The sequence below is a fragment of the Thermobia domestica genome, chromosome 13, assembly GCF_964235325.1.
Source record: "Thermobia domestica chromosome 13, izTheDome1.hap1.1, whole genome shotgun sequence".
NCBI lineage: Eukaryota > Metazoa > Arthropoda > Insecta > Zygentoma > Lepismatidae > Thermobia > Thermobia domestica.
Window position 1 is genome coordinate 11,574,285 of NC_137466.1, and position 14,219 is coordinate 11,588,503.

At 34.4% G+C, this 14,219-nt stretch overlaps 1 protein-coding gene across 1 annotated transcript in view; it reads right to left on the reverse strand.

Annotated features, from left to right (window-relative positions):
- The window catches only part of LOC145669119 (gustatory and odorant receptor 63a-like), a 116,300-nt gene that overhangs the window by 20,102 nt on the left and 81,979 nt on the right, over positions 1 to 14,219 (reverse strand). The window contains exons 2-3 of the mRNA XM_081737460.1: positions 13,293 to 13,364; positions 1,258 to 1,347 (exon numbers count right to left, since the gene is read on the reverse strand). Of these exons, the coding sequence (XP_081593586.1) occupies positions 1,258 to 1,347; positions 13,293 to 13,316 (114 nt within the window). The 5' untranslated portion in view covers positions 13,317 to 13,364. The remainder of the gene's footprint in view (positions 1 to 1,257; positions 1,348 to 13,292; positions 13,365 to 14,219) is intronic.

Genomic DNA, 14,219 nt, shown 5'->3' on the forward strand with positions numbered 1-14,219 from the left:
ACAACCAGCGCAACAAAAACAGTCAATGAATGCAGAAGGATACTTTTCACACAGAAGAATAGATCCCTTGAAAATATACCCCCTACTGAAGATGCTTTAAGATATCACTTGAAAAGAACAATGTTTCAAGCCAGTGTTTGGAGACAGTGTCTACAGCGTCAGCCTGACATTCCTGATGTTACCGACTGGGGATGGAAAGTCTCAGATTCCCCACCATGGCTTACACCATTATGGACAGTTCTTCCAGAAGTATCAATGAAATGTTCGGAATTAACCTGCTGCCACTGCAAAACAATGTGTATGAACAAATGCAAATGTCAAAGCTTGAACATGCAGTGTACCGCCTTATGCTCTTGTGATGGACAATGTATACAATGAGTGAGTTATTGATAGATGAGACTTAGACAAGCATTCCATCTCTAGTACAGAACGATTAAAATATAGTACTCTTTAAAATTGTTCGCAATTTCTTTTAAAAAAAGAAAGGAAGGAAGGAAGGAATATTCATTAAGGTTACATTCTTATTTTAGCAATTTTCGAAATAAAAAAGAATAGATTTGAAACACACTTTTGTACATATAATTTTATTTTTAATATTCTACTTGATGATGATGATGATGATGATGGATGTTCTGTCCGAGGGCAGGTAGTTGACCCGAAGGTCCCTGGGCAAAGTGAACCCATGGTGGTCTTGCCATTGCCTTCCATGGGATGATGATGACGTTCTAAGGACGGCTCCTACAGTTTAACGAAGGATCCGAACCACTTGTGTCCCCACCGGGAATCGCACTCGGAACCCCTTTATTGCAAGGCGACGAATGGAGCCACTCATCCAGCAGGTACACTATATTCTATCTTAACACGCAATAATTCAACGCAGTAATTTAGTAAATGCTCCCATATTATTTAATTTTACTCCCTTTACTTTCTATTTATCACCCTACTGCCAAAAAACTTAATTACAATCATTTCCCCCTCCCCTACTTTTATAGAAGCTCATATGACTTGTGTCCCGGTGTTTTTTTATTGTGTATTACCATCTAAATAACTATGCCAAATTTTATTCTGGTATCCAGAAAAGAAATATTCTTATTGAAATTTGTACCAAGCGACTGCACTAGTATTGGTTAGATGGAGTAAATAAACGAAATGAAATGAATTAAGAATTAAAGAATTTATCAAACCGAAATATTTGGTATATTGACTTATTATAGTTATATATTCATTCAAAATATATAGAACTCAAATGTAACGTACTGATGTCAAGAGTGCTCTGTTCACTTGAACGAAACCTCCAAAGTTGATAACTGGTTTCTTCGTCGAAAGAACTTGTATCAGAAATTGTACCTGTAAATGTGAGGGATATTTAAAAAAAAAAAACAAATAAGACTCATATTAATGAAATAAATCTAGGGAAGGAAATTATACATTATTTTACATATAAGTTATATGAATTTTATATGTTACTTCTAGGTAATACACGTTTCTATATGCACATTCACATATTAAGGAACCTAAAAATTTCAATATTCTTTACTTGCTTTAAGTGTGTCGCTAAACAAAATAATGGAGTAATACAAAAATTTAGAAGCTTATGAAATAATACCAACATTTTCCAAGCTTATGTCAAATATGTTTTAACAGCTAGAAAACAATAACCATTACTGTCTATGCAGTTATATCTAAAAATCATCACGATGCATACATTCAAAAAGATGTCAACACTTTTGTCATGTGTCTAGTTTTATAGAAAACTTTAGACAGTAAATTCTGTGGAAATTAAGTTAATTATTTTACACAATATTTTAAAACCAGGAAAAGTCTTTAAGGTAGTGTAACGGGTAGATGAGGTTCCGAAGTTTCAACATTGGACACATCAGTCATAGAACATAAAATTTCATGTTAAAAAATTTAATGTTTATTGTATTTCTCATTGGAACGACTATATGTTATCTGTTAAAATACCCTAAACATCTCCATATACTATCCTGAAAGACCGAGAGAAGAGAGCGTGCGTTAGACACAATAATCATTCCAATGTCACACGTCTCTACATTTCTTCAGTGACTTCTGTATTTGTAAGTTTATTTTTTGTTTTTACTTTTAATGTTGAGTCAAATTGTTAACATCAGTGTCAGATAAAATATTGCGATTCTGTATTATTATATTGACTTGAAAGGAGATATTACTTAAATATGGAGCGGAGTAAATTAACTATTCAATTAAATTCAACTTTTTAATTGAATTCAAATCTATCTTGTTTATTATTATTCAGATGTTCTTGATACTTTATTATTCAGATGATATGGTAGCAACTTCCCACACTTATATGTGATCGATAGCAATTTTCAAAATCATTAATAACTGTTAGTCCATTAAATAAGTTTTGCCTATCCTCCAATACAAGAAATAAGGAACTAAGCAGTAGTCAAGAAAGGTTCTATCTTACTTTCTTAAATATTAACTGTAATAATTAAAGACTTTTTGAAAGTTCTATATGTGCTAATTTTTACGTTACATTTCCTCTTAAATTCCTTTTAAAACATTTAAAACATCAGTTGCATAATGAATGGATGAATAAATGCTAAGAAACTGCTCCATGCTGTGCACTCAGACGTTTTCACTGTTTAACCCTCGGATACCCATGATACTTTTTAACTGCAGATTCCCAACAGAGGTACAGGTGTACCCAATGCAAACTTTTGCAAATTAGAAACATCCTTATTTGTGGCATCGATAATATAGGTATATTAGTTTATGATGGGTTGTGCTTTGTTAGGTTATGTTCTTTCTATGAATATAGGTTAGTTTAGGGTAATCTTAAGTAGTTTATGTTAGCGAAACGGAAATTTCTTTATACGCTATAGAACTGTATTAATTTCGTAATATTTTTGTGGCAGGAAAGGTTGCAATATTGCAACGTGAGTGCAATACCGCAACGGTATATTGCAGTAGTCTATAATATTACCTGTTCTTTATTTTACTGTCTACAGTAATTATATATATATATCAGTAAAATATTTGAAACATATATGGTAACATAGATGCTCTAGGGGGTATAATGTACCGTACTGTAGTTTTTAGCCACATACGTAATCAGATCACCACACAACATACTTTTTATTGAGGAAATAAGTTTCCTTACAGTCCGGGCCACAATGCAAAGAACGCTAGTCGACCTTGGGTGTCTGTGACAGAAAATATACAGTAAAACATATGCATGGATAAGGTTATATTCCCATTGGTATAATTCAACGTTTCGTGCTTTTGTCTGTAAATTCATGTTGAGTAATGTATACCCTACAATGACTTTAACAACAGGTGAGTTCTTCACAATTTACTTATTTGAATGTAGTATGATCTAGTGGCTAGCATGTGTATCACGATTCCCGGTGGATGTATCGATCCAGGTACATTAAATACAGAGAGAGATTCACATTGAATACATTTTTTTTACGAAAAATTGTGTAATCTGATTAAATACTAAAATTTGTACTAAGTAATATCTGAACGTGATATTATTTAATTGTAGGGAAAATATACTCAACTATAAGGTATTTGCATTATATATCTGTGTACAATAACGATTATTTAGCGTTTATATTGTTATCGGGTGTTTTGAAAAAAAAATGTTTCTATAAAAATAGAGAGAAAAAGAAACACGTAAAGACCGATAATAACGTGAGAGAGAATTTCCCACCCTGAGAGGCAAGTCTTGCTTGCGAAGCAGCTGCCTCGTGGGCTGACTTCTGGCTTTGTCTTCGAGCGGTTAAATTGAGATTGCGTGTGCTTGTTCGTACTTCGTAGTTATAAATATACCACATTGACTTGACACCTAGTCTTCGGTTCCAAGCGCTGCTATCGGCTGAAGGAATTCCACTGTCTTTGGCGCAGACGGCTGCAAGGCTCTCCCGTTTGGGAGTAGCTGAACTCTTATTGGCTCAACGCGTGGGTGTGTTGAAGGTGTGAGCTTTAGTTCACATTTTTGCCACGGCTCAAGACATTTTGACAGCACTATAGTATGCCGCATGTCTTGGTTGAATGTAGAGTTGAAAATAGAGAAAAAGAGTAGACAAAGGAGAAGTGAATGTGTTGAGAATGCTTTCAGTGAACATAATTAAATTTTTCGTTAGTAATTGTGAACTCCGTGAATTTTGTTCCTTTCTGGAAAAGAATTTTCTTTAATTTTGGTGGAGTTAAACCGGCATCCAGGAGACGGTGCTTGAGGGACCCTTGGCGGCCAGAAAACGATTCCCATTCAAGTGCCTTCAATTTACTCCATCCGTTAATATAGTGATAGGATTTCATTGCTTTGTGGTTCTTAATGCTAACTTTCTGCAATTTTACGCAGGACGTTAAAAATATTTCAATTATAGTCACCTCGTCTCGGTCCCAGTTTGGCTGTAAGTCAGTATTAAAACAAAGGACGGAAGCTGTTCCTGTCAGATTAAAGTAATAATCTTCATAAAGGTAAAAGATACAGGAGCAAAATTGCGTTTTGACAAGCCTAGTGAGTTTGAAGTTAAATTGTACTTTAAGCTTAGGCGCTTTGATAGTGGTATTAGGGAGATGGAATTGGTTTAATATAACTTGCATTCAGTCGCTGATATGTGCTCGATTAGTTTCCACGGAATAAGCGTCGTTATTTTCAGTTTTGACAAATTTAAGAAATTCCTCCCCCCGCAATATTTTCATCTTACCACTTCAGACGTAATTATATGCCTTTGAATGGAAATTTTTTGACATGATTTTCTAGTATTCATTGAATTACCTTTATTTATGTGAATTTTGTTCGCTGAAAGCTGAGAATTTAATGGATCTCTCTTTCACGTCATTATTGAACTCGTAATAATAGTTGAGTAGGATAATATGAAACTTGTTTACAGAGATGCGAATTTCGAAGAGTTGAATAGGCAGATTTGACGAGATTATTAAGAGTGTTGGATTTGTATGTATTTCTTTTTCTAGTGAAATTACAGAAATTGAGTAGTCAAAAAGATTGCGCTGATTGGCTTGAATTTTGAAGCCTAAATTTTAGCAAAAGACAGGATTTGATTCAGTTAAATTGTGATCCTATTCGTATAATCTATCTATGGTAAGGACTACGTATTGTACATAATGATTTTTAATAATGTTTTTTTTTTTGATCTCGTGGGCAACATTAAGAGGTAGTGTGCCGAAACTGCAAAGCACTAGAAAAGTACTCAGAAAGAGACAAATGTTTTGTTCGTATGTATTATCTTGCATTTTCGTAAATATGACTATTCTTGGATGGTTGTATATCTGTAATTAGTAAAATTGATCAACTAAGAAATTTTGTCTCGTGTGAAAGATTTTACGGGTATGATACTTTATGTTAAACATTCGATTCTCATGAGATTGATTTTGATTAGTAATTTGTTTGTGCGTATGATTCTAAATTAAGTATTGCGACAAAAAAAAAGTAAGAAGAAAAGAGGAAAGATAATTAACAAATTTCAGAGTAAATTGTTTCTTGAGAATTTGCTAATATAACCTGCTGTTGCGAGCTTAAATATTTTGAGAGAAATCTGTAAATTTGACGTATAAGAAGAAATTCCTTCTTCGGTGGGGTTTGGGGTTTGATTTATTATTTTTAGTTTTTGCTTTCTGAATCATCCTCTAACTCGTAAGGGAAGGAGGCGTTACAGGGAGAGCACATAAAATTTTATTTTACAATTATTCCCTTTCATTAATCATCTGTCTTCTTTAGCCTAAGGGGCTTAATCGTGAGACGTTAAACTAAAATTTCATTTTCTGATTCCCTTCAATTAAATAATTTTGGAAATCCCCAATATTTTGTTATACTGCTGTTGTGTTATCTAAAGGTAACTAAGCACGGAAATTGCGAGACATGGTAATACTTAAGATCACTTATAGAGCAACACTAAAACTTAGTCCAAGACCTTGAACTACAAATGTATGTTATGTGTGAATATGAAAAGTCTTATGAAACAACACAGACTGCTTACTTGTGAAAAAAGAATCAGTATTTTAGTAATAAGTTGTTTTTTCGTTATTTTAGTACCGAAACTGGTAGAACCAATCACCGGAGAGAAAAAGCTTAAGGGATGAGTTTTTAAAAATAAATAAATAGTCAGTTTCCAAAACAAGAGTTTCTTTATTTCTCTGTTAAATCTATTTGTAAATCATCTCCCGCTTTCAGCTTGAAGATTGGATTCTCATAATTTGAAAGTGTGTGTTAGTTTCATAATGTATAACGTACACCACTTGTTTAAAGAATGATCAAATGTAGAAACACGAACAAAAATTTGGAACATTCCTATAAAAGAAATTCTGGTAATCTTTGGAATACCAGTATTTATGTTTAAATATCCTAATATCAAAGGTATGTTCTTTATATTACTTACATTGATACTTTATGTAATGGACACTAGAATACTACTTTGTTGATAGGACATCATCATTCGTAGACAAGCAGTTGTATATGTTGCTTACCCATCTCCGTAATTTATGTATATTGTACGTAATTTATATGCATGTACCTGTTGATTATTTCTTATGTTCCCATTTGAAGGAAAAGGGTATTCATACTTTTTTAAAAAATCATTTCAGCATTGTTTTCCATGTAAATAATTACTCAACAAGTGAGTACATATATTTCAATATTTTTATCTTATAGGAATAAGTGTTATTATTTTAAAGCGTCTAGGAATTTATGCCTTTTCTGTAGCTAACAATGTGCACATAGCATAATATCTAATAGGTGGACATGGGAAATCAAATTTACTAAAGCCATCTGCACTGATCTCGTGGCTACATGAGTGCTATTCTCAGTGGAATAGCATAAAAAATGAATCATTAATCATACGTATCTTTTAGTCTAAAGGGCATAATTGTGGGACGTTAAACAAAAAAATATTGGGGAGGGGAGGGAGAACAAGTGTAACCTAATGAAATACCCTGAGTATTGTTCGATAGATCTTTTTATGGTCTACTAAGAACTACCTTAAATTTCACCCTATTCGATTCTATTTCAAATGTATTTGATTTCATTCGATTTTTTTCTGATTTTCCTTATTTTCCATATTTCTTCCAAAACAAGATGTGTTCAATATCGTCAAGTACTTTATTATATGTCATAAATAATGTACTATTGTTTGGTATATAAAGCAGTCAAAAGCACTTCGAAATAAATTGATATGAGGATGAATTAAAAATAACAGAGAAGAATGTATGCTGATGAGACACAGCAAAAATAGAAACAAAATAAAGGCTCATATTAAAATTATTTTTAGCATAGCCCTCAAGTTTTACAAAACGTTTCTATCATTTTGACACATTTTAAAATACAATATTAGTACATGCCCGTCTCTTGGAAGAATAGATATTTGTGTACAATCGTTTCAGTTAAGTCTTCGAAACTGAAACTTCAGCCGGCGTAAAATTTCTTCAACGAGTCAGAAAAGATGATAGTCTGAAGGTCACAGATCGGGAATGCAGTTGCGTGCTCGAGCACCTCCAGCAAAATTACTAGATTTCCTTGCGAACAGAAGGAACAACATGGGAACATTCATAATCATTAAAGAGATTGACACTTCCATCGTGAAGCGCAAGCTTCGTGAATGCTATTCCATATGATGCAGCATTTACAGTGACTGTCTTAGGATATTCTCATAAAACCATTTTCATATCCAAGAGTCGAATAATTAGTACCTTTTTCGCACTTTGCGTCATCTTGAAATTCTTCTTTGGATTGAAATCGGTATGTTTCCACTGCGTAAATGGCCGCTTTCTTTTCAGAAATTCAGATTAGTGCAGTTATCAAATAATTTACAAAGGAACACCTTATCAAAGAAGTTACAATGCAAAATTCGAAGTGCTTTCTTTCAACTTCATGTCCCAGATTAGGTTAATATCGCAAGAAAAATTATGATCGGTGAATCCATCTTCGAATTTTGATTAACATATTCACATTTCCTATGGTGAATAAATAATATAGTGCAAGCCGAACTGAAATTATGTAAATTTAATCTCCTGTAACAGATATTTTTAAGAAGCAGCAAATGTTGACGTACCTGAGCTAGCTGGTACAACACACAGAAAAGATATATATTATGAAAGGCATCGTTACAGATTGTAAGTATGGGATGCACCGGCACATGCTTGAAAAAGAAATATATTCGCGAAACAGAAGCATACTGATTTTTATTCAAAGAACTAATTGAGTATGTCCAAATCGGAAGCAAAAAAGCGCTAGTAACTATTTTCGTACATGCAAATATTTCTGCGGGTAGAATTTCTAAAACACCCATTATAATGTGGCACCGTATGAAATAACATTGGGAAATTTGTGTACCATTCCTCATTATAAACGCCCTAACATTCATGTTGGAAATGTCAATATATTTCATGACACTGTGTGCCTCCATGTGGTTGCTTTTGTTCCTAAGATACTCGAAAAGTTTGAAAGCGTCCGGCCATGCACTTACAATTCTGATCTGGCACTTCTATTATCCTCTTTGGGCAATAAAGAATTTTTAGGCCATCTGAAGTTTTAATTGCGATGACGACGCAAATCGGTTACGGTTATATGCTTATTCTCCCAAAAGACAGACTTCTCTCGGTAGTATGTATTAAAACTTCTGCACGATGTGAGAAATGTGTTGAGAAACTTACAGGTATGCTTAGCGTAACTTTAATGAGAATTTAATTCTATCTATTTTTAGTAAGATAGAAGTAAGTAAGAATTCTATCTATTCTATCTATTAGTGTAATTTTATCTATTATTATTGTATTAGTTTTCCTTCAAAATAAATATTGTTCAGGGTCATTTCTTAATTCGCTCTTGTATCAATTTATATCGAATTACCCTTGACTTACACATCAAACAATGGTGCATTATTCATGGCATATTATTCAGTAGTTGATGTTACTAATATACCATTATTTTCGAAGAAATATGGAAAATAAATAATAGGTTCGAATGAAATAAAGTAACTTTAGAATGAAATCTAACAGTGTGAAATTGAAAGTATTTCAAAATAGGTCATAAAAATCTATAGAATGACATCTAGAACGTTTCATTCTATTACTCAAATTCTTCCTAAGCTTTCTGGTTAGTAGAGGTCGAAGATACTTATAACACTGTACTTGACATGCACATGATTAAAGTTGCAGGGCGATTGGTTGGTTGATTGATATGGAATTTATCCCCTTGATCCCCTTTTTGAGACGTAGACGTATCTTAAGAATCAAATCCGGATCTCCCGACCCGAAGGCACGTACGCTATCAACTCAATTATAGTACGATACTTTGACTAAGGAACGTTCTCCGATAGTTTGAAATAATTACATACACTTAGTGCCCACTGAATTGCGACCACAGCCAGGACATGGATTCTGGTAGTTGCTGATATGTTTCAACGGAAATCTGACAACATATATTCCCGAGTGAGCCTACATATGTTGGTGCAGGAATCATGGGGTGAAGAGCTCGTTCCGCAACATTTCATAAATATTCTAAATGATTAAGATCCGGTAATTTAGTGGACCAATTCGGCTACGTGTAGCTCGATGGAATGTTTCCAGTGTCAAGAAGTACAGTCCTGGCTTGGTGGCACCTTACTTGTCATCCTGGAAAATGCCATCTTTGTGTGGATATGTGGTGTATTGTAGGATGTACGTGATTCTTTAGCACCTGCAGGTACACAACGAATGTCTTGCTGTGGTCCATAGAGACCAATAGTCCCAGTCTATACCAACAGAAAAATTCCCAAATCATACAGCTGCCTCCATTTACCTGTACAGTATGCACAATGCACTAAGGATCCATAGTTTCATGCTGTTGGTGCCACACGTGCATATGCTCTCCTAGATGAGTAGCACAAACCGTGATTTATCGAACCAATACATCTTTATGCAATCATCCATGATCCAATTAGCGTTTCCTGTGCCCAAGCGCGACAAAGTCGGCGGTGACGATTGTATCTTCTGCTGTGGAACTGCATGAGTGCCAGTGTACGTCGTATACTTACTCGGGATACGGGTTTTGTGAATACACATTGTATTGGTTGCGTACTCCCAAACACTGATGGTTCGTTTGGCTGGCACGAGCTGTTTGACGCAACGCTCGCCCCAAGTTTTGAACTTTCGTACGGCCCTGTAGTTCTGTCTCTTAGAGATCGTTACCCCATTTTCTCTCACTCTTTGTAACATTTTTACACCTTCAGTACACAGGAACGGGCGCATCCGACTAGTATTGCTGTCTGGAACACCTGCACACCTCCCATTATAACAGGGTTCTGTCTGTCAACATGTAGTCTTCAGTGTGTTATTTCTTCAACACTAGCAGTAGAGGTGGTCATGTAACCAGAACGTCTGCTGGATATACTTTCTTGTGTCATGGTTTGGTCGCAATTCAATGAGTGTAAGTAAAAAAATGTTATTGAGCCAAATATGTATCCTATCATTGTCAACTATTTTAATTAATCTTGTAGAATTTAGTTTTTCTCGTTGACATCAATGGTCACCATATAAGAATGGAACGGAAATTCATGATCAATCTCTTCATTTTCGAACTCCACTATTGGAAATTCTAGTGTTTCAACACGGAAGCAGTGGTCTTTGGAGTGCTTTATCAGTTGCAAATTCAACACTGGTCAGACGAATTTTATGATGCTACTAGATAAAATATATAAATTGGATAGTGACAGACATTTCAGTTTCTTCTCTAGTGTTACCACAACATTGAGGCACTACAGCAGGTATACCATTGTTTGCTTATACGGCTCATAAGCCTTCCGGGTCTCCATTACCGCCTGCGATCATATTGTTCCGGAAAACTTCCCTAGCGCTGTACAGTCGCTGCTCGGTCTACAAATATGTATGAATATATTCATTGCTTTCAGAAATGATAACATGTCTAGTTTGCAAACAAGTCCTGCTTCAACTTAAGTAAGCACTACACGATATTTTGGTTAAGCATGATATTAAACAAGTGCAAAATGCTTCTGCAAAATGCGGTTAACATCAACATTAATTGCTATCTTAGGGAAGCCACAGAAGCAGAAATCGTACACTCTACAGACAATATTCTAACGAAACAAGGCCACATCAAATATTGACAGGAATTTCGAATTGCTTTTTGCAGCCGGCAGATACCACTGCTCACTGACCTATCTGACATTTGTTTAACAGGTTTTTCATTGAAATATCTCAAATATCGTGTCTCCGTATCTATTTGTGTACTCCTTTACCCAGTAATAACGAACTGTGAATTAGCATAGAAACGCATGTGAGCTAATGATGCATGTGTCAGCAAATTAACACATCCAATGTTTCAATAATAACTTTCGTTGCAGCTCTTGAAGGTTTAATTAAACACAGATATTTTCCACTTAATTTTATTGTATTGGTGTAAAACTTCTATTTTTTGACTATCACCATTATTAAAAAGGGGATTATTTTAATATCACAATATTAAAAATTTCAACAAAATAAATATATCTTACAGCCGCGTTGGCTCAGTACAGAAGGCTTATATCTGATTCGTGAAGCCTCTAGTATGATTCAGGCTCCAGCCAAGTGAGCTTTTCTAGTGAGCAAACACTAGTATGTGGGCTTTCATCAGATTTGCCTGTTTCCTCCCAGTTTAGTCATTACACCATTATCCATCCCATCATTACTGTTTCCCTTAGCCTCAGTGTGTAATCGTAGGACGTTAAACTAAAAATATGAATTAATGTTTAAAATAATTCGAAAGTGCTAACACAGAAGTTAAGAACATGAATCAAGGTTTTGATTTATTGAAAAAATATTTTTTATGCTCATATGTGCTATGTATGGTCATACTCGTATTGCTGATACTTATCTTTTCAGCAAAACACATGCCTGAAATTTAATAAGTTTTTTTATAATATTGTGGCCCAGAGTATATTTTGGATAGTTATTTTATTTTATTTTCATTTTAAATTAATTAAAATTATGTTTTGTTAGAATTCAGAACTTACACATTGTTTCAGATTAATGGAATAAAATTAAGGAATGCTCCAGACAGACGGAGTCATTACAAAAGCACGTTGCGTTATGTTTATGTTTATGTCTATGTAATGATTAAAGAACGTTAAAGACACGATTTGACAAATGTTGTAATTGTTGTGATGAGAAAAGAAAATTATTACATGAGAGAATTGAGAAAACGTAATGTCAGGAAAGATTGTAAAATTTTGTTAACATCTACATAATTTTCGGGTATGTCAAAACTGTCGGCATTGTAGTGAGGCATTCTAGGGATTTCGATCATTGAGAGACAATGAAGAAACTGAGAGGTTTCGTCAATCAGATGGGACAACACGAGGATGACGAGAGATGATACGGCTGATTTCAACAACTGGAAAGAGAACAAAAACCCAGAGACTGGGGAACTCGAGGCAGAAGGAGGTAGTTGTGGAAAGTTGGTAGTTAGTAGCGGAGAGAGAGATAGACCCGACTTTGGACTTGTATCGTTCACGATCACCGAATATTCTCTGGAATCCAAGTAACAGCGAGTGCTTCCATATGGCAGACAAAATCTCTGGTTACAGTCATTACTGAAGTTAGACGGACGCTGATCCGTAGAGCAGCAAAAGAGTGGACGGAAGATATAATCATCATCGCCGAAACGCAGGACAATCCCAAAGGTATATGTTCCCTTCCTGAATTGTTACCAATGATACAATAACCAGAAATGCCGTGATTGTGATCTGACAGAGTTTGACTTCCTCAATAATTACACTCAATCATTACACTATACAGAAATCTTTGGGTTGAAAATACATGAATGTCTTTGCGGTAAACTGGAGTTGTTACTTTTCTTTATTAACCTCTCGCATAACATGCAAGAATCGATCATTTCCCGTCCCTTTCAGATAGTGGACGGAGGGGAGCTTTCTTGTGTCAACAAGCATTCTCATTCCCTTATTTAGGTACGACACAGGGAAGTTCACAATATTGTCCTTGATGACTACATGCTCCTACAGTTATACATATGGGGACGTGTTTCAGTAGATACTCAATATTTTATTTTGCATGTGTTTCAAACATTTTGAGGCTCAAATGTGTGTATGGCTTGAATTGTAGAAAAGTGAATAAAATTAAACTAAAAGGTAGAAAGAATAGTGGATAAATACTTAATACATAGTAGTTTCATCATAGTAAGGGTATACACTGAAATTTAATTGACATCTACTGACTTTTATCAAAATTATGAATTTTAGACTTAGGTAGGTAATTTCCACCTAAATTATAAGAGCAGTAACTTTTATACATTTTACCTCATACTTTGTTTCAGGATCCATCTGCGTGGTGTCAATTGATCCAACATCTTCCTCTAGAAACTTCTGAGCCTGCAAGAATAAAAATCAAAAGCAAATTTTTTATTATCCTTTATTATATTATGACTATATTCGTAAATATTTGAAAATGTACCTGTAAGTTATACATGTGTTTCACTGGCTAAGACATCTTAGATTATCAAATAGTTAAGCTAGGTTAACACAAGAATTACGCTTGTGTTCTATGGTTGTTAAACATGGTGGCTAAATTTCAGGGGAAAATCAGGCCGAAATTATTTGAGAATAAATTTCTAGGCGGATATTTATTCGGGAGACAACTGAATTGCGGAATGCAGGAACTGTATCATTTGTTCAGTTTGTCAAAACTTATTAGGGCCATGAAGTGTAGAAGGCACAGGTGGGCAAGTATGTGGCAGAATGGTAGAAATTAGAAACGTCTTAAAGAACATTATCAGGAAATTTAATTGGAGAAAGACCATTAGGTAAAGAATATTAAGGGATGCAAATTTGAAACAATATTAGGATGTATTTTGCAAAAGTTGAAATTCAAGTTACAAACTAAATCCAGTTGGCTAATGACAGATATAAAAAAGCAACTTCTGTGAAAACTTCATTGAACCTCCGGATTCCGTAGGCCATGCAGTTAGTTTATTGGGGTTTCTGTACTGGATATTAATCTAATAAAATTATTAGATTATAATAAAAGAATAATTTTCAAATTAGATTTATTATGAAGCAATAATGAAGTAGAAGATATTATATCATGCCGTGTCAAATTAATGTAACAAAATTTAATACTAAAAGTAGCATTACGTAATTTAGTTATCCATACTTGGAGCTATGTGGGAAACTCATTTTCTTCTCGAATAAAACTAACTCGTTGGAGTAATTGATTTTAGTCACTAA